The sequence below is a fragment of the Corvus cornix genome, chromosome 24, assembly GCF_000738735.6.
Source record: "Corvus cornix cornix isolate S_Up_H32 chromosome 24, ASM73873v5, whole genome shotgun sequence".
Lineage (NCBI taxonomy): Eukaryota > Metazoa > Chordata > Aves > Passeriformes > Corvidae > Corvus > Corvus cornix.
The window spans coordinates 6,751,269-6,775,324 of NC_046353.1; the positions used below are offsets into that span (position 1 = coordinate 6,751,269).

Here is a 24,056-nt window from a genome sequence, read left to right on the forward strand (position 1 = left end):
TGGCCCTTGTATGTATGACTCCTTCCAGTTTCAAGTCTTCACTTAATCATTTGCAGGACAAAGTATTATTTAGTGGTACTGCTTAGTCTTAAAAATATTTATGATTAAGCAGTATGCATTAAACCGAATTTCAGAACAACTTCCAGAAACATTTCAGCAGCTTTCCGTTGCCATGCGTGGTGTTTGGGTGGAGGGAAGTTCACTGCGTTTTCCCCTGAAGCGTCCCTGGCAAGAGATCACTTAGGATGCTGCTGTGTAGCACGCTAAGCTTACTCCCTCCTCCTGCGCAGCTGTTCAGGCGCGAATTACACAGGCACGCACGCCAGATAGCTCAGTATTACCAGAGATAAAGAGTCAGGAGGGCTCTCCGCATGGCATTTCCACGGACAAGGTTTATTCCTTCCTCCGCAAAGGGAGAGCAGAGGCGCAAAGAGAGCGAGTTAAGCGAGATCCAGCATTTCGTACTCAGCCCGGGCAGAGCACCGCGGCCAGTGAGCTGCGGGCACGGGCAGGGCAAAGGCGGGACTAGGGCAGGGAGCCAATGGGGAAGGTCTGGGGTGTGTAGGGTTACGAGTCATTCACGAGGCATTGTGGGAGAGGCTTTTCCTTTCTTTGCAAGAGGTAAGAGGGATGTTTTCAAACCTCTGAGTTTTTCCACCAGCAGGCCTTTGCTATTTCGGGGCTCCCCGGCCCCTCGGCCATCACAGCTGCTGGCTCAGTGACCCCAACATTCCGTTGTCTGTAAGATTAGGAAATAACACGAGTTCCTGCTATTCCTTGTAAGCAGTCAGGCATAAGGAGGCAGGTCACTAGCCTGTGTTGGTATTGGTCACTAGGAGTGCAGCTTCTGCTAGAAAATATGGAATGCAGGAAAAAACCTTTCAGAACAGTTGAATTAAAAATTGCTATTTTAATCTGTAGTGATGGTCTAATTGTGTAATGAGTTCAACCATTTGTAAATTAACCAAATGCCAAGTAAGTCCAATGTCCTTCAAATCAAAAGACAGGTGTTATGTTGCTCTCAAATACATTTAAATGAAACAGGGCTTAGTTTAAAAGTGATTTTCTATATTTTCTATATTCCCCATGCAGACTCACTATGTGATATCTGAAGGTCAGCCTGATCTGGATAGCAAACAAAACTCTTCACTCTCCAGCGAGGTTCAGGTGGGCGTTTCCCAGCCTGCAGCCCACACGGATCCCTTGGAATCCCAGACAAGCAGCCAGCAGCAAACCACCCAGTACATCATCACGACCACCACCAACGGGAGTGGCGGCAGTGAAGTGCACATCTCCAAACCCAGGACTTTCTCAGCACAGCACGAGTGAAGGAGCCTCATGGTCCCATTTGCTTGTCCTTGTCACCTCCCCGACAGCTCGGATGTGGGGGTACCCTGGGGCTCTGTATGTTTTGATGTATACACTCACCTTCCACGAAAATCTTGGAGCTCTTGTTAATGCTTTAAGAGGGTTTGATTCCCAGTGACCATGAAGTACCCTCAAAATCCTTCTGGGATGCTTTTTATGCAGCTTTTAAGAAAAAGGACAAGAGAAGTGAAACCTCTGCTTGCCTGGACTTTATTTTTGGCATGTCTGCTGACCCTTATTTTTCCTTTTTGGAAGTGTGTCCAGCAAACAATTTTATTTCAACTGTATGGGAAAAAGCTTGCCTAACTGAAGGCTTCCTGGCAGATTATTGTATGTATATTTTTAACAGGAGCCGTTAAACAGGAGAACATCATGTAAATTGCTAGAATATGGCAGAACTGCTTCTTGTGGCTTCCAGCAGCCAAGGTGAAGGGGAATGTCCCTGCTCCATGTGAGCAGACTGCCTGGAGAAAGGAGCAGCAGAAGCCAAGCGGTGGCTCCTGGTGTCCCTGTATGGGGATGGATTGAACAATGAAGCTGTGAAGATGTGCTGAAGCAGTCCATTAAATTATTTTTTTTCCAGCCCTCCAGAACTGTTTACATGCTGTCTGCCCTGCCCCATTTTACCCAGCAGTTCCAGAAAGCAGGAAAAGCACGGTCTTAAACCTGTGTTGTTTGGAACAAATTGATTGAAATCCTAGGAGCACCTAAGGGTAGTACAGAGCCACTGTTACCTCTTTTCCCTCCAGTGTTTGCAGGGAAAATTGCTTTTTTGCCTGTAAACAAACAAACAAAAAAAAAAAAGGCTCAGCTAAATCTTCACAGCAGCTTCTGCTGTGATCTGAGATAGTTGTGCCAGGAGAAAATGAGGATACAGAGCACTCCTCTGAAGGGACAGGGTTGTTATCTCTGTGGCCACCTCAAAATAAACATATTTCTCCTCTTCAAGCCTGGATGGAGAGTTGGTTGCTTTGGTTCTTTTTTTTCCAAATAACCTTGTTAACAATGCACTGTAATTCCTTTGGATAGTTCCATAAAACAACCAGCCCTGGACTCAGGAAACACACAAGAAACATGCTAGTGGACCACTATTTATGGGACACAGAAAGCCATCCATGAGGGTTGCCTGATGTGATGGACCTGGTCTACATACAGAATTCATGTTGCATTTAGGGACCAGGAGAAAGGGAAAGAGAAGGTTTATCTTTTAAGGCTGTGTAGTATGTTTTTCCTTACATAGTTCTCCTTCACAGGTCGTCTTGGTTGGTTGGTTAAGGCATTCTGGTGGTTGCAAGAATATGACTAGAACGCCATTGAGCCCTGATGGGATATACCGTGTGTGTCTGAATTTCCATTCACTGCTGGAAAACTCATCCCAGAGTGTCTGTGTATAACAGGATACATGTATTCATGAAACAAAAGCAAAGAAGGGTGTTGTGTCTTAGAGGCCCTTGAGTCAGAAGAACTCGAGAGGTTTTTCTGATTTGTTTTCTCTTGTACTGCACTGAGTGTGAATGTGGCACTCTTCTGTAGGCATTCCCATGTATTGGGGTGCGGGGTACCTATGTGAGTAAGCACTACCCATTGCCATATCAGCTTTTATGGAGTCAAAGCTCTTGGATATGAGAGAACTCTACAGTCAGGCTGCACAAGAGGAAATCTGGTTCCTTGTGGGCAAAGCCTTGTAGCAGGTATTGTTTTGGTAATTAACATATCCGTTCATGTGGCGTGGAAATAGTATTGAGATAAGTCAGTTGGCAAATACTGGCCAGCTCAGAACTGTTCTGAGGTAGCTTTGAAGTGACTTGCCAAAATGTGGATTACTTTGTCCTGGGATTTCTCTTCTTTTGCTGAACCACCATACCAGAGCATTAATGAGCCAGGTAGCATTAACGTGGACCAGAGCTCCCATTTGGTCAAGTGCAATGATGCAAAGTGACTTTTAAATTCTGTGGATTTGGCAGCCCAGCCACTGTGGCAGCGTGGGCAAGGAACCACAATGCCCAGTAAGTAACTTGAATTCATATTGCTGAGGACCTTGGAAATACAATGTTGGGCCTTGCAACGTTGTTGGTATGGGAAGAGAGTAGGGAGAATTTTGTCTTGGCTTTCTTTAGGCTGCTGCTGACCTAATAACAAGCCACAAATGCTACAAATAGTCAGAAAATAGCAGACTTGGAAATGGGAGACTGGGAATACTGGGATACTACCCTGCAGCAGCAATTTTAAAAGTCTTAAAAGTTTGACAATAGATGAACATCAAATATGTTGCCATTAATGATGTTGCAGACATGGGGTTTAAAAACTCCTTTGCTCTATGCACCTTTGTTAGAACGGTTCATGAATGAGGACAGGTTGTATCAGTTATTTAAAACTGAAAACTACTTAAAACATAAAACTATTTCAAAACAGCCTTTTTGAACTCAAATCTTCCTCATCAAAGTTTCTCTGCCCTGCAGCAGCAGCATGCGTGGGCTATTGGCCTGACTCCAGGTGAAGTAATTCCAAATGTCCCAAGTTGAATGAATGCCTTGTGAAAGAAGCATGCCTGGAAATGGAAGTACCACAGATTTTCCTTCCAAAATAAGGAACTACAGTGATTGCATAGATGGCAAAGATTGCGTGGATTTTTGTCTCCATTTCTGCAGCGCAGGATGTATTATTTTTAAACCAGAGCAACCCAAAGATCTCTCTAAGTCGTGTCCCACAGAAGTGTAAATCCGGAGTACTCTCAGTTGCCTGCAAGGTCCATGTTTTGTTTGGAGATGCTGTCCCTTGGAGGCGTTTTGGGTCAGATTCTGTATTTTCCTGGAGGTAAAAGAAAACAACCCCAGCCCACGCACCCTGATCTTGCACCTCTTGGACTGCTCGGGCCCCATCTCTTATTTAACTGTGTATGTTTATTGTACATTTGGTGACTGTTGTTGTGTTCAGAGTCTTGTGCAACCTGGCAGGTGTAAAAACAAAAACAAACCTGAAAATAATAAATCTTTTTTTCTTTTTTTTTTTTTAATCACTTGTGACGACCAGTCTGTTCTATGGGGTAAGATGTGCGGGGAGAGTGAGGGAAGTGGGGAGTGGATAAATGGGATGATAACAGTATAGTAGTTACAGGGGGAAATATATAATAGTCTCTGCATGGAACACAGCATTTGTGACCTCCCACAATGCAATCCAAGGGAGAGTAAATGGAGGGAGGAGTGGAGTGGAGTACCTCTGTCTCTGCTGAAACTCTTGCAGAGTAGGGACTGTTTAAAATTATTTTTAAATTTAAAAGGTAGTACTTTTTAGCTGAGCAGCTACACAGCATCTGAAAACTGAGAGAGATAAAGGATGATGTCCGTTGGATCAATAACCACGACAAAATCCCTCCAGGCGTGACTCATATCGCCATCCCAGGCTTATCTCAGGGACTACCAGGGTATGACCATCACTCACCAAGATGTGTGACTCAAGCCACTCAAGCTCCACCTAAATGTAAAGAAATAGTATAAAAATGAGTTAAAAACAGGGAGAAGTTAGGGAAGAGTCCATCATAACTTCTGCGATGAATGTGTCTCTCGCTCATTGGGTAAGACCTGCACTCTGATTTATCGTGAGCCAGGTTTTGTCAGGGATTAGAGCTTGTCTGCCCTTTGCTTTGAACACATCTTTGCTGGCAGCTACTGTCACCAGCAATCCTCAACCTTAACCTGTCAAGATTTTAGTAAAGGAGTGTTATTCTGTAAACTGTACATGTGAGTCCTTGGAGGGCGCTGGCAGTGGGTAAAGGCGTAGGAGCCCAGGAGGAACCTCTGTGTGCTGTAGGAAAATTTGCTGCATTAAATACTCAGCCTTTCAACACTTAAGAGTAACACTAGCACAGCACCCCAATGACTAATCCACTGAACAGGACTGCAGTCGAGCCCTATAAATCTACGACTAACCCGTGCCTTCAGCGAGCCGCAGATCCCTCATTTTTAGGGAAACGCGAACTCGGCCTCTCGCAGGCCACCGAGCGATGGCCGCGCGCATGCGCGGTGGGGCGGGGCGTTCGCGCAGGCGCGGCAGCGCCGCTGCCTTCCGTCTTCGGCCGGGCCGCCCGAGTGGTATGAAATAAACCTGTTTTCTCTGTTTTCTTTGCTGTCCCACCCGGTTCTCAGCGGGTTTTTTTATTGCTCTGTTCTTTATTTCGCGTGTTGCGTGCGTTTCCTCGCAGCCCAGAGCGGCCCGGCTGTGCCGCGCCGGTGGGGACGGGTCTCCTGGCCCTGTCACGCGTTCAGCCTGAGACAAACCCCACCTTAGACCTGACCTTCGGTTCTGCACCTTAAAACCACCTTCAGGATTTAAATGTAGTCTTTTCTGGTGTTAAGAAGTGTTGAAAACGGTTCCTGTAGGTGGGAAGCAAAGTGAGATGGGTCAGCTCTACTTCCTAGTCTACCTGTCTGGAAAAGCATTTCTCCACTGGCATGGCCTGTGTTGTAATTCAAGAGAGAATGTTTCTATATACGTGATTTTTATATATACATATATGTGTGTGTGTGCGTGTATACATGTGTATATACACATATATATATATACGTTTGTATGTGTATAGATATATAAAAAAATAACTTTGCTATATATGTATATAGATATTGCAGGCCAACTCCACAGCTTCCATTTAAACAACCACCCATGAAAGGTGGCTCCTCTGTCACTCCTCACATCAGGATGAATGTATCTGCGTTTGGGATTTTCATTCGTTGAGGGTTTTGCTGTCCTCGTCCAGGAGCGGGAGGGGTGGAGGATGGATTCTCTGGATCACATGCTCACAGACCCCCTGGAGCTGGAGGGCAATTGCACACGGATCATGGAGGACTGCATGCTGGGCACCACCAGGGTCAGTCTGCCCGAGGACCTCCTGGAGGATGTGAGTAGTGCTGAGGCACTTCACCTTATCATAACCTCTATATAAATGACACGTTTAACTCCCTTTTTGGGGCTCACAGAGCAAACTGAAAAGGGGAGGTGTTTCTGACTGCCTTGGAAAAGGTGTCAAGGTGGTCTTTGATTAATCTCAGGACAATATCTTTTAAATCAATTCTGTTATATTCTTATTATTTTAAAATTGCCTTTAAGAAGATTGTTACAAGTTTTGAATTTGTTTTCTTCTTGTTAGTAGTATCAACGTCCTCACCTTTCCTTTTTATGCTCTGTTGTTTCCTGTGTTTCGTGAAACACTGTCTCGTGACTGGTGTTACTTAAAAAGCATCAAGGGCTAGAAAACGGTCAAGGACCTGGCTGCATTTTCTTCACTGCTGTTTCTTGCTTTCTTTAGCCTGAGATCTTCTTTGAGGTTGTCAGCTTGTCAACATGGCAGGAGGTCCTGACAGATGAGCAGCAAGAGCACCTAAAAAAATTCCTGCCTCACTTCCCTGAGAACAACCGAGAGCACCAGAACAAGCTCATCTCGGCGCTGTTCAGCGGGGAGAACTTTCGGTTTGGGAACCCCCTGCACATCGCCCAGAAACTCTTCCGGGGTCAGTCAGCCTCGTGAGCTTCCCTGCGGGTTTGGGGCAAGTTCTCAGCTAGCAGCTGAAAACCCAGGTGTGTGTTACGTCTTTGTTACAGATGGACACTTCAATCCTGAGGTGGTGAAGTACCGGCAGCTCTGTTACAAGTCACAGTACAAGCGCTACCTGAGTGCCCAGCAGCAGTACTTCTACAGGCTGCTCAAGCAGATCCTCGCCTCCCGCAATGTGAGTGTGCTCTGGGATGAATGGCTTGTCTTTATAAAACGTGTCTTGGTGCAGTCACAGTTCTCTGAGGCTTTTCCTTTAATGAACTGAATGAGTAATGTTTCTGGTTTTTCCAGTGGCCCAGCGAGAACACCAGACCCGTTGTTATATTTGCAGATTTCGGGTTGTGTAACTCTCATAGCTCTCACTTGTGTGTACTTTTTTTCATGTCCACCTTGTCCCCACTTCCTGCATTTGCCCCTTTACAACTTGCTACTTTGTTAACAAGTCATTCTGCCTTTGTTTGTTTACCATTTCTGAAACAAGTACAGTTGCTAAATACAGGTAGAGAATATGTGGATCCAAACCTCTCATTCTCATGCCTGCAAATCCCTGGTAAAGTCTTCCTCCATGAATACTTCTGTGAGCAAATTGTTGCCAACTGAAATGTGTTTGTTGCTCATTTATCTTTCATTGCACTTAGACATTGAAACAAATGGCGAGTAGGGAGGAAGAAGAAAGTCTGTCTTTATAAAATGCCCTACAGTGTTATGGGAAATAGAGAATCCCAGAACAGTTTGGGTTGGAAGAAACCTTAAAGCTCATCTCATTCCAATCCCCTGCCATGGAAGGACACCTTTAACTAGGCCAGGTTGCTCCTGGCCGTGAACACTTGCAGGGATGGGGCATCCACAACTTCACTGGACAACAGTATGGAATACATAGGAAGTTATTTCCTCTGTAGCCATGAGAGGTAAAATGTTTTTTTCAAAAGAGAGAGTATTCCATGTCATTGTTAAACGTTTGCTTGGAAACTACATCTCACACCAATGATTTAAGTTCTTCTCCACAGTCCACATAAAATGACAAATATTATTATGTGTGTAGAAGAAGGTGCAGAAATTTCACCTGGGGTTTTTTTCTCCCCTTTAAATGATGGTCTAAAATGCTAGGTTTAAAATCTTGTGTGTGACAGATACCGATCCTTCCTAAGCTGTCTCTTGTACAGATCTGAGGTGCTGACGGCACCACATGGTAACCTCGCTGGAAGTATCTGAGCTGGGCTTACCTGTCCTGGCTTACAGCAGTGTAGCTGACATAGCTAATGTCACATGAACCTCTCCTTTCAGCACTTGCTGGAGTTAGCCAGGAAAGGAGGCCCTGACATGACCCTAAGGAGAAAGCATTTCCCACCATCATATGACTCAGAAGAACGAGACAGACGGACACATCGGCGCTACTTGAAGATCCTGAGGGAAGTGAAAGAGGAGTGTGGCGACACTACCTTGTCTTCTGATGAAGAAGGTAATGCCCTGGGCTGAACTAAAGACTCCAGGTGTGAATGGAAGAAGACATATTTTTGATGTGGAGGGAGAGCCTTTGATAAAAGATTGGATTCTGGGCTCTACTTCCACTGGCTGGGATCTCATGAACACAGGATAATAGTTGCACAGATTGGCGATGGGTCTTGCAGAAGTAAATTTATATCTCTGTTTTAGATCTAATCTCTTGGCCTCCAAGTTCTCCAGCACGTTGTTCAAGTCCACCAGTTCCCCTGAGAGTGATCCCCACATTGTCAACCTTGGACATGAAAACTGCAGGTGAGAACCAAATGAGAGGTCAGTATGGATAGAGGGGCGAGAATTACCTTGAGACCCTGCAAGAAATTACCTTGAAAATGTGTTGTTTGATGCGAAATCTTGTCATGCTTCATTTCTGCAGTCTCCACAACAGTTGGCTCTTTTCGCAGTTTATTTAATCTTTTTCTTCTTGCAAGACCAACAACAGTCATAGTTTCTGTAATACTACTGACTTCTCTGTTGTATTTTGCCTTTAGTGGCTGAAGCACTAGCATAGTCCAGTTCAAAATACTTGAGAATCCCTCCTAAAGTGACTGTAATCAAGTCTACAAACCCTTCAGGCTGGTTCTGGCTTCTTTTCTCTTCCATGGTTGCATCAGCAGTGAAATCTGATGACCCAATGAAGCATTGAAATGAATGAATGAATGAAAGAAATTCATACATGGAGAAATTAGTTATTGAAATTTAGAGATTGCTGTAAGTGTAAATGGATAGAAGATGGCATTCTAAGAAGTGTGGAAGGTAACAATAGGGAAAAACTGCAAAGAATTCTTTTCATTGCAGACAAGATAGAACTCGGGGAAAGTGATTTGAAGATGATGTTGAAGAAGCACCATGAGAAACGAAAACGTCAGCCTGTAAGATGTCAAAAAGTCTTGGGGGGTGGGACCACATTTTATCTTTGATGTTTTTATCTCTTTGCCATAAAGATCAGGGTACTTCTGGGTGACAAAATGATTGCTATTTTTTGTGTCCACCCACCTGTCAGCCCTTTATTGTAACCTGGGTTCAATTGTCAGTATATAGATGCAGCTCCTGGTCATGTTTATCTGGATAGAAGGATTTTGTAATTTTAATTATGTGTTTAAGGGAGATGAAATTCTATATTTCAGTGTTAGAAGACTTCCCAACTTTTATTGCAGTAAATAATTTAATAAGCTGATCCAGGTTGAGCTTGGTGCATTTTAGTACTTGGGTACTTCTTCACCTTGTTACTGTCTTAACACTTTGTCCTTTCTTGATTTAATTTCTGTCCCATTGTCCTGTGTAGGATCACCCTGATCTAGTCACAACAGACCTGACCCTTGAGGACATCATGACTCGAGTGAATGCTGGCAGGAAAGGTTCCTTAGCAGGTCAGTGGATCCTTTGCCTTTTTAATTTCATATATGTTGGTTTAAAAACTAGAGGTTTTCTGTTGAGGGGAAAAGTAAAGATCTATGACAGCAGCGGGAAGGTGGAATGATTGAGGTGTGAACATGTGCACACAACATACATTTCTAGATATATACTTACATAGTTTATGACTCATAAAAGTACAGTAAGAAGCTAATTATTCTTTTTAACTTTTATCATATCTGAAGCTTTATTTGACCTCGTGACCCTCAAGAAGAAGGTGAAGGAAAAGGAAGATAAGAAAAAAAAGAAGCTGAAGGTTATTAAATCTGAGGTGGAAGATTTGGCTGACTCTCTTGGCAATGCAGATGGACTCCCATCAATGTCTCAGGAACTCTCCCCCCTCCCTCTAGTATCTGTCAAAGAGGAGTAAGTGCTTCACAGGGCCCTGAACACCTTGCATGGATGGAAAAAGCAGCATGTTTCAGCTTACATTTTTGTGGGACTGTTGCAGGCTGTGTTTTTGTGCAGTTTGGGATGTGTGAAAAGTGTGGTGTTCATCTTTGTATATGGAGGTGAATATTTGCTCAGGGAAGTTACTCTGCTTGTGTTCTCTTTCATTTGAAGACCTCTTGAAGATATTAAGCCATGCCTTGAAATAAATGAAATATCATCCAGCTTCTTTTTCCTTCTTTTGGAGATACTGTTTCTGGAAGGGCCTGCTACTCTCTCTGTGGTAAGGAACCACCCACTCATCTAGGAATCTTTGCAGGAAGCAAAATTAAAGAATAGAGGAGCTTCTTATAGCTCTGTAATAGTGATTTTTCTCCAGACTTACTCTGCTGTAAATTATAATAAGATTTAGATTACATATTAAAGAAATTAAACCCTGTGGGAGTGCTACCACATTCTGGTTTTAACGTGTTTCGTGAGTTTAGTCAGTTGAATCTGTAAGTCTTTCCATAGCCATTCTATAGATCATGGTTAGATACATTTTGTATATTAAGGCAGAGATGGGGAAGTGTTTTCCCCTTCTTTGGTGCTGTTGTCTGAAACACCATATTGTGGTTACTTGAAAAAGTCAGGTGATGATTTTACATACATAAAAACCTTTTTGTCCCCTGCATATGTTTAGCTGGTTTGTTTTCTGTGAAGACAGTCATAGTTGGAAGTGTGAGATCATTAATTAAATAATTCTATTTCCTCTTCAGCTTGAAGATAAAGTTCTCGATTGGCAGTCTTCTCATGCCAGTGCACTAAATAACTGGTTCTCCTTTGCCCCTAACTGGTCTGAATTGGTTTTACCTGCCTTGCAATATTTGACAGGTGACAGCAGAGGTAAGAGATAGTAAAAATACTAATGGTGCTTGTTCCTCTGTTCTAGTCAGTGCTGGTTTGTATTATACTCAAATCAACTTTTCATTCATTGCCACAATGAATCCTTGTATTGCTGGCAGTGTTTCTGTGATAGGCTGTTTCGCTGACATGTCTTGGTTGTGGTCGACTTGTTTTGCATGGGGACAGTAGATAAGACTCAGCATGATTCCCAAGTATGTGAAAATGTCTGTGAAATTGCCTCTAGACAGACAGTTTCTTGTGTTCAGATTGTGGCTTCAGGCAGGGTGTCTGAAGCAGGAAGGGATTAGTCTCTTCCCCCACAGTGTGAAGTCGTTGTAGTTGTCTTTGGAGATAATAAAAAATAAACTAGATGATGCCCTGAGCAATCCACTGAAACATGAGGTTGGCCCAGCTTGGACCTTGGGCTTGGGCCAGCTGAGTTTCAGCCATTCCTTTCAAACTAAATTATTCTGTGGTTCTGATTTGCTTAGTGGGAAGTTTTAAAGGCAGAGACAGAGTAGATTGGCCATGCAGCATACTGTCCATAATGCTGGTGAATACTGTAAATCCCAAGTTCTCTTCCCACGGGTCCATGAATATTCACTGTACAATAACAGTCCCTGGGGCCTCATATTTCTTTTTCCTCTTCAGCTTGAAGATAAAGTTCTCAACTGGCAATTTTCTCATCCCAGTGCACTAAATAAGTGGTCTGAACATGGTGAACAGCAGGAACAGGCTCTCAGCTGACAGCCTGTTGTTGGAAGGCTCATTATCCTGTTCTGTTCTTTCCTTGTGCTTGCCCTTACACTCTTAGATGCTCACCTTCTCTTTGGGCAAGGATAAATTTAGAGATGCACTTACATAATCATTTAAAATGCTCTGTCACTGTGAGTCTTTAACTTGACAGTTTGCATTACCACAGTAGGCTTTTGAGGTTGAACAATTGTATAATGTCCCTGACATGCACATTTGTCATTGTAGATGTTCCTTCCAGCTTCTCACCTTTTGTTGAATTCAAGGAAAAAACTCAGCAGTGGAAATTGGTTGGTGAGTACCTTGTGTTCTTCTGTGATGTGTATTACAGTAAAGGTTTGTTGTTTTCTCCAGGACTTTACTTTTCATCTTGCTGCAGCCTGGAGAGAAACACAGAGCTGTTATTTCCATGGTTAGGCATTTTCTTTTCTTTTTGCTGAGCTAATATGGGTTTTGGATTCAAGGTGTTCACAAGACGTCAATATCAGCAGCAGACAGACCATAAATGAGTGAAGGCACTGGGCTGCATTTCTTTCTGTTGCTGACTTAACTATGTTTGTCAGCTTTCAAATTTGTCTGAACACCTTCATATTCTCCCTTCTGTAGAGCATACCTTCTGATGATTCAGAGTAATTAGTGATTATTACAATTGCAAATGAATTAAGCTTCTCTGTGAAACAAACTGATACTATTCTCATTTTTAAAAGTGGGAACCAAAGAGCAAATTGATGATCAATGTGCTGAGGCTCATACTGACTGAATTACAGATGTTTTGTGTTTATGTTCATTCCTTTAGTAATAACACAGAATTTTTCATTCTTAACTATGGTGATTCTAGTGATCATATTTGCAAGCTTAAACTGGCAGAGATTTGGAGTCAGGAAGTTTTTCCTCTGATCCCTTCCACAGTTTTTGGTGGAGGTTATGTAGGGATGTGTTTTTGCTCAGGGATTCAGTAACTGGGATTACTTTGGAGAGTGGGAACAGGTGACTGTGTCCCAAACAGCATCTTGCCTTCTGTGCTAGGAGTTGAAGCACCCTCCTTTGTACCAGCACAGGGGAATCACTGGGATTTAGTATTTCCTAAGCCTGGAGGTGTTCAAATACTGCAGTTTGAGCATCTGTGACTGGTGATGCATCAAGAAGGGAAGGGAACAGGAGAGGACTGGGAATTACAAGCAGCTGGCTTCCTAACAATTAAAAGACTTCTATTTTTACATTTTCCTCATTTCTTACTAGGTAGTTACCAAGATCATGAGAAGGAATTGGCAGCACTCTTTCATCTCTGGTTGGAGACCAAAGACCAGACTTTTTTCAAAGTGAGTCAGACAAAAATCACCTTCTAGGAGCACAAAACCTGACTGTGTTCTACCCAACGCTGACATTTCTCTCTTTCTCAATAGGAGAATGAAGACAGCTCAGATGCCATGCCACTGCCCAGAGTGTAAGTGTGTAACAGAGCTTGAAAGCCTTTGTAGTGCTACTGAAGCTGTGAGGTTTGGGCCTTGTGCCTCTGGATCTTAAAATAAAACAATTTTAAAATTTGATAGTCTGATTTTATAAATGCAGTAACTGGACTTCATAAAGGCGACTGATTTTATCCAAGTTTGCATATATTAGCAGAGCAAAGCTGCAATCTAACTTAGGTTCTGATAATGATATTATTTACAGTCCTTGCTTGCCTTCAGGTAGTGCACAGAGCATATTTTAAGATCTCTGCAGGGCTTACTTTTGCTACCGTAAATGCTTTCAGAATCTGTTTAGAAGAATTTGCAGAAGGATGAGGGGATTAATCCTTTGGGACTGTTGTGGGCTCGCCGTGCTCAGAAGTGATGGTGCCCTTTCTTTCAGAAGGACAGACTACATAGTCCGGCCTAGCACTGGAGAGGAGAAACGGGTGTTTCAAGAGCAGGTAAGAAGAGAATCGTAATTTTAAAGGCACATGCTGAAACAGTTGGCCACTAAACCAGGAGAATTTGTGTGGGATGGCAGTTTTATACTCTACACAAATGTAGTTAATGTGAAGAATTGATATGTTGCTTCTGCCGTGAAGTCAGTATCTTGACCTTGCATAAAACTTGCTAATGATATAGCCTAGCTGCTTGTTTCAAAACCATCAGTATTTCCAGTAGGTAAAATTAATTTGGTAAAAATTAATTGGATAAAGTCAATGAAATTGATAGTGTCAGTTGGTAGTGCCAACCCCATTGTCTCCTTTGCCATCCCCCATCATGGGAGGATGACTTGTCTCTTTATTTTTTGGGCATGTATGTGTGCAAGCAGAAAATAAGTGTCAATAAGTGCACCCATCCACTCAGTTATCTTGTCTGTAATAGAGGCAAGTGGGAATTAGAGGGAAAACACATGATGGGGATTCTTCTCCCTTCTCTCCATTTGCTGTCTGCAGGAGAGAATTAAGTTAAATTTTGGAGATCTCTCTTTAGCCAGATAAAGGGAGGAAGGGGAAGGGGACAGAAGGTGTATCTCTGTTGTATTTCTGGCACCTCTCTAGTCTGTGCAGCTGCTTGACAGTGAATGCATTGCACCTGCACACCTTGCTTCGGAGGAGCGTTGTATTTTGCATGAAGTAGTTTGTGATTTTCTTGATCCAAAATAAGTTTATACAGCAGTATTTGAGCCTTTAGTTTAAATAGGCTTTCTTTAGAGAATGAAAACAACTTACCTTGTAATATAACGTAAGGCTTTGCTGCTGCCTGGTGAAGTCAGTACTCTTGTGTCCTCCTCCAGGAGCGTTACCGTTACAGCCAGCCCCACAAAGCCTTCACCTTCCGGATGCACGGCTTCGAGTCGGTTGTTGGTCCTGTGAAGGGGGTGTTTGACAAGGAAACCTCCTTAAACAAAGCCCGGGAACATTCTCTCCTGCGCTCAGACAGACCAGCATATGTCACCATTTTGTCCCTTGGTAAGGTCATGGCCAAAAAAACTTTTTTGAAGAAGAAAAGCATTCCTCTGACCCCTCAAACAACAACTTCAGGATCTACATTGGGGATGAATGCTGTTCCCCAAGTTCATCACTCTTAGCACAAAGTTGGCACAGTTGATGTACTTTAAAATGATCCTTTATAACCTCTCCGCATATTTTGGGGGATTTTAAGGGCTAGATTTTAGTGAGGAAGTAGGCACTATGAGAGCAAGGGTAATAGAGCAGTCCCAAAATGTATCTGCTGGAGTACCTGAGTACAGCTGCCCAGTAACAGCTGGAAGTTTAAGGTCTGGTTTTGTGTTTCAGTTCGTGATGCTGCTGCTCGCCTTCCTAATGGAGAGGGAACTCGAGCTGAAATCTGTGAGCTGCTCAAAGATTCCCAGTTCCTAGCTCCAGATGTCACCAGTGCTCAGGTAAGTTGGATGTCATGTCTGGTCTCAGATTCTCATAAAAACACACTGCACAGACCCAGGCAGTATTCAGTGGCAAAGGCCCAGTAGTTTTTATGCTGCTGTGATCCGCAAAACGGAGCTGTGTACTACTATGGTGAGCAGCTGCAAACCTGCACCAACTTAGGATGATGAAAAACCAGCTAGAGAAGCCACAGAAGTAGCATTATCGTAGAGCTGCTCACATTTTAGATTGAGAAAGTCAATTTTCAGAGCTTTGGTGGAAGCTCCATTTAATCCAAGGTGGCAAACAGCATCCTGTGCTGCAACATCTGCTCTCAGTCAGTTCTCACTCAGATGGAGATTGCTCACAGCTTACTCAGGTTTTATACCAAATAGGATCACTTTGCTATTCGACAATTTTGGCCAGTCCAGCGAGGGACATCTTGTAATCTGTGAATTCTCAACTTCAGGTTAACACTGTTGTTAGTGGTGCTCTGGACCGACTGCATTATGAGAAAGATCCCTGTGTGAAATACGATATTGGGCGGAAGTTGTGGATCTACCTGCACCGGGACAGGAGCGAGGAAGAGTTTGGTAAGCCCGGGTTGGTGGTATCTTAAGAATTAAAAATGATGTTTATAAAGATGGATGAATATTAATTTGTGAGTGTAGCTTTTCTTTCTAGTCAGTTTGTTCATGTTAGTCCTTCAGCACTTAAACCCAGTCTTAGAGAGCAGCATGTCACTCTCAAGCATTTGTTTGAAAAATACCATCCCACGTGCAAGAACTGCAGATGTATGTTCTTATGTGTCTTATTTTCAGCCTTTTTGGCTAATTTTACTAGATGTTTTTCTTTGCACTGTTACATGACTGTGTGTATTTAATTCCTTGTCTGAAGAAGAATCTGCAGCTCTTACTTAGCCTCTTCCTTAAATCAGTTTGCTTTTGTTCAGGAGCTCTAACCATTAATTTGTCCTTGCAGAACGGATCCATCACGCTCAAGCTGCTGCAGCAAAGGCCAAGAAAGCTCTTCAGAAGCCAAAACCTCCAGCTAAAATGGTAGATTTCTTTGCTCAGGGTTGCACAGCTGCTTTTGGGATTGAGAAGGAGATTAGTCGTAATTTAATCCATAAATTCTGCATCCATGGCTGGTGATGAAAATTACCACATTTGAGTTAGCAATTCATGATGTATATGAATGTCAGTGCACAAAATTGAGGGAGAGAGGGAACTTTTCCTCCACCCAGCTTCCACTGCTATCCTCTCAGCAGAAAGATCAATGGAATTCATTTGTGCTCCCTATCAAAGGGATAGTCTTTCAGATCTCGTTTTGAGGTTAATTTGTAACAGACTGTGTGGAACATGTCTGTTCTCCCCCTTGCTGTGCTGAAGCTGATATTAAACACATCTGAAGTACTTGGCTGTTGGCACATTAACCAAGGTGGAAATCTGTGTGTTCTGAATGTTTGTCACAACTGAGGTGCACTTTCCCCTGTGAGCAGGAGCAGCCAAACACACCAATTCATCCGTGGCTGCAGCTGAGGAAAGGCAGTCAGTCATGTTTGATTTCAATGGGGCCTCATTCACCATACAGAACTCAGGTTAAAGTGCTCAGCCTACTGCAGGGGGCAGCAATCAACCCCAGGTTTTGTGATGCTGGATGTGGTTTCTTTGTAGAAGTCGAGTAGCAAGGAGGGTGCTGTGAAAGCCCTCCCCACCAGCACAGCAGAGCCCAGTCAGCTGAGCCTCAGTGACTCCAGCATGCCACCAACTCCTGTGACTCCCGTGACACCAACTGCACCCGCATTGCCAGCAACACCCATCTCACCCCCACCGGTGTCTGCGGTCAGCAAGAGTGTATCTGGTGCTGGGTCAGAGCCAGCAAAACCCAGCCAGAGGTACTGCTTCTGTCCCCTATGGCACTTGGGAATGCTGCTGGCTGTTTTTCAGTAATTTGTATCATTCAGTAATGAGGGAGTTGGGGTTATTTAGCCTGGAGAAGGGGAGGCTCAGGGATGACCTTATCACTCTCTACAACTCCCTGAAAGGAGGTTGGAGGCTGGTGGGAGTTGGACTCTTCACCCAGGAAACAGCAACAGGACAAGAGGGCATAGTCTCAAGCTGTGCCAGGGGAGCTTCAGGCTGGGCATCAGGAGGAATTTCTTCACAGAAAGCATGATTAGACATTGAAAGAGCTTGCCCAGGGAGGTGGTGGTGTCCCCATTCCCAGAGTTGTTCAAGGAACAACTGGACACGGCACTCAGTGCTCTGGGCTGGGTGACAAGGTGGGGATCGGTCACAGGTTGGACTCAATCTCAGAGGTCTTTTCCAACCTCAGTGATTCTGTGATTGTGTGAATTTCCTACATCTTTGCTGACCTACTGGCTCCATCTTTTCTGTAGTGTTCTCCTGGTGTCCTCCCCCACCATGCCCCAGCTGGGGACATTGCTGTCCCCAGCTCAGAGCTCACAGGCGCAGCCGGGGCCAGCGCCCACCCCGCGTGTGGTCAGTCACAGTGGCTCGTCAGGCCTGCCGCAGGTACGCGTGGTCACTGCCCAATCCAGCCTTCCAGCTGTGTCCCAGCAAGCCCCAGTGGTCACCCAGCAGCAGCAGCAGCAGCAGCAGCAGCAGCAGCCCACAACAGTGCCTCAAATCCGTGTTCCAGCTACAGCCACACAAACCAAAGTGCTCCCGCAGGTGAGTTGCGTAGCTCTGACGTCTGATCTGACTTGTGGTGTTTTGGTGTGATGCACAGGCATTTTGTGCTTCTTTGGAGCATGCGCGAACTGCAGGCAAGAGCACAGAAACAGTTTTACATATGCAATACTGTTCAGTGCTCTGTTTTTCATCATCAAAATGTGCATTACATAAAAAGTCTGTCGAACTTAGAATCACAGAATCATTAAGCTTGGAAAAGACTGTCAAGATCATCAAGTCCAGCCATGAACACAGCAGCACCACCATTTTCATTAGTAAACCATATCCTCAAGTGCATCATCTGCACATTTTTTTGAACACTTCCAGGGATGGTGACTCCACCACTGTCCTGGGCAGTCTGTTCCAATGCTTTATGACCCTTTCTGTGAAAAAAATTTTCCTAATATCCAAGTTAACCTCCCTGGTGCAACTTGAGGCCAATTCCTCTTCTCTTGTCTAGAAGAAGAGACTGACACCCACCTCACTGCAATTCCAAGCAGTTGGAATCCTTGCAAGGGAATTCTTGTGAACTCCTCTGAACTTGCAAGCTGTGGCACAATACAAAGAAGAACCACTAGACTGTTCCTACTATGGTCATCTGCTCATAGTCTTCCTCCTCTTTTCTGTAGGCTGTGATGACTCTGCCTGTAAAAGCTCAAAGTAGCCCTGTGCAGGTGCCAAGAGGAGGAAGCTCCATGGCCAGCCAGGCAAGTATCACTGTGACAGGGCTGCCTGCAGTGCCCAGCCCTGCTGTGAAGCCAGTGACCAGCTCTCCAGGCAGTTCTGCTGCCAGCACCTCCTCCACCACTGTCATTCAGAACGTGGCTGGCCAGAACATCATCAAGCAGGTGAGAGGGAGGGAGAGACAAGGAATTGGGCTCCACGACCTGGTTGTTTCCTCTTTGTTGCACAGATGTGAACACTTGTGAGCTGTAATGCTGTGTGAGTTGATGGACTGTGCAGACTGAAGCAGTGCTGGTTTTGTGTGCTTGAGCCCTGTTTTCAGGTATAGGTGAAAGATGTGTTGGTGCAGGTACTTTAGTGAGTGATCTCTCCTTCATTTTGTTTGGAAAAGAAACCAGCCCCACAGTGTTTCCTGGGAGTGCCATCTGATACACAACCAGAACCATTTTCAGTAGTGTACTGAGTGCTAGTCTCATTCCACTTGCATTCTAGTGGGAGCAAAAAACTTCCTGTTGGGAAGTTCTGCTTTGAGCGTGCCTTGGACCTTGTCCTGGTTTGCCAGAACCATTTCTCTGATCTCTCCCAGGTGGCTATTACAGGACAACTTGGCGTGAAGACCCAGGCTGGAAGTGGCATCCCACTCACAGCGACCAATTTTCGGATCCAAGGGAAGGACGTGTTGCGCCTGCCCCCGTCCTCCATCACCACGGACGCGAAGGGACAGACAGTGCTGCGCATCACCCCAGACATGATGGCCACCCTGGCCAAGTCTCAAGTCACTACTGTCAAACTGACTCAAGACCTCTTCACAGCAGCTGCAGGAAGCAGCGCTGGTGGGAAAGGCATCTCCGCAACTTTGCACGTGACATCCAACCCTGTCCAGGCTGCTGAGTCTCCAGCCAAGACCAGCACGGCCTCTCCTGCCTCTTCCAGCCCAGCTGGAGGCACCGTGGTTAAAGTGACTCCCGACTTAAAGACTGCAGAGCCAACAAGCTCCGCTTTCCGCCTGATGCCTGCCCTGGGCATGACCGTGGCAGATCAGAAGACCAAAGCCATAACCACGGTGGCATCCACAGAGGCCAAGCCAGCTGCCACCATCAGGATTGTGCAGGGGCTGGGGGTGATACCCCCCAAAGCCGGGCAGACCATCACTGTAGCCACTCACACGAAGCAGGTGCCGTCATCGTCAGCAGTGAGCGTTGCTGGCACAGCGCACACCTCCTTACCCACCGTGAGTGCCACCGTGTCCAAAGCAGTTGCTGTGGCCTCGGGAGCTGCGGGGACCCCCATAACGCTGGGCACAGGAGCCACGGCTGTGCGGCAGGTGCCCGTCAGCACCACAGTGGTATCTACGTCCCAGGCAGTGAGTAATGCTGAGCTCTCACTGGGGGTGGGGAGGGAAGGGGGGTGCCAAAGTAAACTGGTGTTTTATGGCTGAAAACTGCATCCACTCAAATTAATATGGCAGAGTCATACAATGATTTAGGTTGTGAAGGACATTAAAGCTCATTCAGTCCCACCTCCTGCCATGGGCAGGGACACCTTCTATAGATCAGGTTACTCCAAGCCTCATCCAGCCTGGCCTTGAACACTTCCAGGGATGGGGCAGCCACAACTTGTATTCTGGTTATGGATCTGCAACTCATTTCATGGTGTTCAAAGTGCAGCTAAATGCCCTCAAAAAGTCAGATACTTCCCTTATCTCCTCTCTCAAGTGAATGAAATAAACTTTACACGTCTGAAGTCCTGCCTCATGCAGCTCTTGTGTCTTGCCCCACACCTTGGGAATAATTTCCCTTGGAATGGTGTCATAGAAAGTTCAGAACTAGAAGTGCTTGTTACTTGTACTAACTTTTTTACTGATTATCCCCTGTAATGCTATTTTAATGCCCAAATCTGAAGGCACCATGAACTGTATTGTGGTTACATAAGCTAACAGACACTGTGGTGGTTTCCTAAGGATAAAAGTCATGGATCCTGTGGTGCAAAGATGATGTGGATTTTCAGGGTTCAGGTAGCTGTGTAGTGAATGAGAGGGAGGTGAATTTTAAGGAGCCTGAACTGGAGCACAGATTTCATCAGCAAAGCTGCTGCTCCCAGGACTCCCACAAAGCAGCCAGTGTTGTCGTGCAGTTTCTCTTCTGAGCTCCCCACAGCTCCTCACATGTTCTTCCTGTTCCCCAGGGCAAACTTCCAGCACGGATCACGGTGCCCCTGTCAGTGATCAGCCAGCCAGTGAAGGGCAAGAGCGTGGTCACTGCCCCCATCATCAAGGGCAACCTCGGCGCCAAGTGAGTGCTTTGCATCTTGTAGCTCTGCTTTAGAAATTGGCTGAGGAAGGCCTTTGTTCAGTGTGTTCCTGGGGAGCAAGCAAGCAGAGGCTGGAATAGGATTGCAGTCTGTTAACAGGTCTATCAGCTGCAAGAGACTGAGGGGATATGGTGTCTGCAAAGAGATTGTAATTTTTATTTATTTATTTTGAGATGCAGGTTCTAGCAGATACACTGAAGAAAAAACATTCTGTACCTTGAAACCAGATGTTCGATTAGTTCTGTGTGTTTGAGCAAGAATTAACACACTGAAAAATATCTGTAATCTGAAGCCTTCTCTCCATTCAAGAGAAGTTAACCACCTTAGTGAGAATTCCTCTGGCATTCAGATATTGAAGTCTTTTTTTTTATTCTTCCATAAATTCTGGTAGTGTCTCCCTTAGTTAATATTTCAAGTGCTCAGCTGTTTTCTGCATTGAGAAGTATTCAGGTCTGATCAGGCTAACCCAGTGATGTGCACAGTCCAGAGTAAATGGGTGTGATTTGTGTGCTAAGTTAATTCTGTATCAGTTATAAATAATGACATAAATTTGTCACTAGTGTATTTGCCAGTTTTATGGGGGAAAAAATCCACTACTTAAAATGGTTAGTATATGTGGTAGAACTATAATCTACTAGCAATTGAGGAATGGCTTGGAGTTGGAAAGATCAAGCCTGCTGTGTAACCTTTCAACAATTATTTTTCCTTAGCATCAGTGGATTAGGCAGAAATATCATCCTGACTACAATGCCAGCAGGGACTAAACTGATCGCTGGGAACAAGCCTGTGAGTTTTCTGACTGCACAGCAACTACAGCAGCTGCAGCAGCAAGGCCAAGCCACGCAGGTAAGACCACCTAGAATGATCATTCTATTTGCTTTTTTACAACTTAACAGCTCGAGGCGGACTTTACACTGGATACATGGGGTTGCAGAAAAAGAACAGGCACACAGCTTGGTTGTAGTGTCTGCATTAAGCACATGGAATCCATCTTCACCTTTACCTTCTCTCCATCCAGATAAAGTTTTTAAATATTTTTGAAGCACTGCCAGTATAATGACTGTAAAAGTCCTGTCAGGATTTTTCTATACACTCGCAGTCTTTGTAGTGCTTTGTACTTTGTCTTCTGTGGGTCACTTTTTCTTGAAGAAATCACATAACTGCTTTGCATATCCATCTTTCTGTCTGGAAACTTAGTGTTCCATAATTCCAAGTAATTAATCTGCATTGAAGCTGATAGTAACAAGTCTGTAGAAGTGAGGTATCCAATGGATCCAAGTCCTTGTTCTGAAAATGTGTGAAAGCAGCTCACATAATAGGTTTTTATTCAAACTAGTTTTCAGGCCTTCCTCTCTAATCTGGAAATCTCCTGTCACCATCCCACATGGGCAGTGGGTGGAATGATCTTCCTGAGGCAGATTCTGTTCTGGGAGTGTTTTTGGTACTTGGTCTTTTTCCTATAACTGAGTTTTTGTTGGCAGCAGAAGCAGGTACTTTACCAGAGCACAATGCAGGTGCAGTCATTTTTTCACCAGGTTGTTCTTGAGACAAGTTCTCTCTTTCCATTTCACACAGGTGCGAATTCAAACAGTTCCAGCCTCCCATCTGCAGCAGGGAACAGTCTCTGGCTCTACTAAAGCAGTGTCCACCGTGGTTGTGACAACAGCTCCATCTCCAAAACAGACCCAGGATCAGCTGTGAACACTGGTTTGAACATGGATCAGTTTCTAAGAACTTCCCTGAGCCTCATCCTCCATCCAGCCAACCACCTGAGGCTGCCTAACCCTAACCATGTCTTGGGATTGGACTGGGTTCTGCCCTTGCCTTCTCCAGGGTCAGCACTGCAATGTCTGGGTAGAAATTCCACAGGAAAAAACCATGCTGTACTACAAAACAAAATGTTTCAAGCCAGATGTGTAAATCCAGGTTCTGTGAAATTGATAATCTAAGAAATGTCTTCCTGTTCTTTGTTCTCTTTCCATCCAAAGGACTTTTGGCAAATACAGTTTCTGTGCATTTTGGGTTGTAGACAAAGCAGTTATCCTGGATCTTCATTAAGCAGGAAAAGTTGCTTGGAAGGGGTTATTCAGTGGCTTTTCAAAGTCATGGAGAAGATGTCTCCTTTTACTGGCTGTCACTACTGTTACCTAGTGACTCAGGATGGTGTCCTTGACACCAGAGCTATTGTAACTCAATCCTTGTCAGGTTGCTGTCATAGGGTGAAAGTCAAGGTGGTTTTTTGCTGGAACAGAGTGAGTGACCATGGGGAAGAGGGAGAGAAGATGCAGAAAGTCATTGTGTAAACAAGTCTGTCAGCAAATGGGACTGTAGTGGAAAGGAAAAAGTTGGTGTTCACCAGAAAGATCCTCTTCTAGTTTTCCTCAACAAATAAACCTTTTTATCCATGGAAACAAACTGTACCTTGGTTTAAAAGGTCAGAGTATGTTTTCAAATACCCTCAAACTGTTGTCTCTTGGGTTCTGAAGAAATAGTTTAACCCATGACCCTGGCCATTAGTTTTGTTTTTACTTTTGCAGTTTTATCTGTCTATGTAAATATTTTTGAATTTTGCACATACTGGAGATGAATCTGTGACTGTTCTGACATGACGTTGAAGCTGAATGAGATCAAAAGATGTGTTGGACCAGGAGAATAAAAGTGTAGAAAGCCTTACAGATCTCTGCCATCTCCTTTCAGTTCTTTACAGCGTGTTTTGTGTACAATCATTGTCTAGCTTGCCAAGGGCTAATAGCCTGTTCATCTTTTTGGTAAGATGGTTCTTTTTAACCTGGTCTTTTTTTGTAGTCTTTTTTTTAAAGATGTGGTTTGCTCCAAGTTATATATTATAGAATATAATACATTTAAAGAACCAAATTGTACAATTCAGGACTGTTGTGGTGGGAGCTCTGTATGTTACTGTTTTGCTGGGCTTCAGGCTGGGGTTATGGATCATTCTGTACTGTATCTAACCCACTTCAGAGCAGCTTTGAAGGAAAACAGGTATTTCAATAAGAAAAGAAATGGCTGGATGTAAATACTGAGTTAGCAGGACAGATCAGTTCAGCATTTGAAAGCAAGTGCTTGAATTATGGTTTATATGCTTCAGGAACAATTTGGAGTGATAAAGGTTTGCTGTCCTGCTTTGTCATGGGCTGGATGTGTTTTGTACATTTAT

The 24,056-nt window shown here is 44.3% G+C and overlaps 2 protein-coding genes across 10 annotated transcripts in view; both read left to right on the forward strand.

Annotated features, from left to right (window-relative positions):
• The window catches only part of PRDM10 (PR/SET domain 10), a 44,770-nt gene extending 41,032 nt beyond the window's left edge, over positions 1-3,738 (forward strand). For 6 of the 7 annotated variants that reach the window (XM_039564774.1, XM_039564773.1, XM_039564775.1 and 3 more), the window contains one exon: positions 1,093-3,738. In XM_039564774.1, coding sequence (XP_039420708.1) covers positions 1,093-1,329 — 237 coding nt within the window. In that variant the 3' untranslated portion in view covers positions 1,330-3,738. The remainder of the gene's footprint in view (positions 1-1,092) is intronic. The other variant, XM_039564776.1, reaches the window with a different exon arrangement.
• A 1,655-nt stretch (positions 3,739-5,393) lies between these two features.
• Positions 5,394-23,558, forward strand: NFRKB (nuclear factor related to kappaB binding protein). 3 transcript variants are annotated; one of them, XM_039564917.1, is made up of 26 exons: positions 5,394-5,456; positions 5,982-6,259; positions 6,668-6,869; positions 6,961-7,088; positions 8,198-8,372; positions 8,567-8,668; positions 9,212-9,285; positions 9,699-9,783; positions 10,012-10,192; positions 10,391-10,499; positions 10,975-11,101; positions 12,083-12,148; positions 13,094-13,173; positions 13,258-13,298; positions 13,706-13,766; positions 14,603-14,777; positions 15,105-15,211; positions 15,661-15,784; positions 16,173-16,249; positions 16,868-17,088; positions 17,593-17,887; positions 18,517-18,735; positions 19,158-19,934; positions 20,756-20,862; positions 21,592-21,727; positions 22,457-23,558. In XM_039564917.1, the coding sequence occupies exons 2-26, from the start codon at positions 6,065-6,067 to the stop codon at positions 22,580-22,582; spliced, it is 3,990 nt and encodes a 1,329-aa protein (XP_039420851.1). In that variant the 5' UTR covers positions 5,394-5,456; positions 5,982-6,064; the 3' UTR covers positions 22,583-23,558. The 3 variants fall into 3 exon arrangements, with proteins under 3 accessions (XP_039420851.1, XP_039420852.1, XP_039420853.1); XM_039564918.1 differs by having other exon boundaries at positions 13,709-13,766; XM_039564919.1 differs by having other exon boundaries at positions 5,400-5,456; positions 6,119-6,259.
• The last annotated feature ends 498 nt before the right edge of the window (positions 23,559-24,056 follow it).

Bases quoted from the DNA above. Each gene is read 5' to 3' on its own strand.
- NFRKB (XM_039564917.1), top strand. From the start codon at position 6,065: ATGTATCTGCGTTTGGGATTTTCATTCGTTGAGGGTTTTGCTGTCCTC. The intron at 17,089-17,592 runs GTACTGCTTCTG...TCTTTTCTGTAG, and splicing joins CCAGCAAAACCCAGCCAGAG to TGTTCTCCTGGTGTCCTCCC. The intron at 18,736-19,157 runs GTGAGAGGGAGG...GATCTCTCCCAG, and splicing joins GCCAGAACATCATCAAGCAG to GTGGCTATTACAGGACAACT.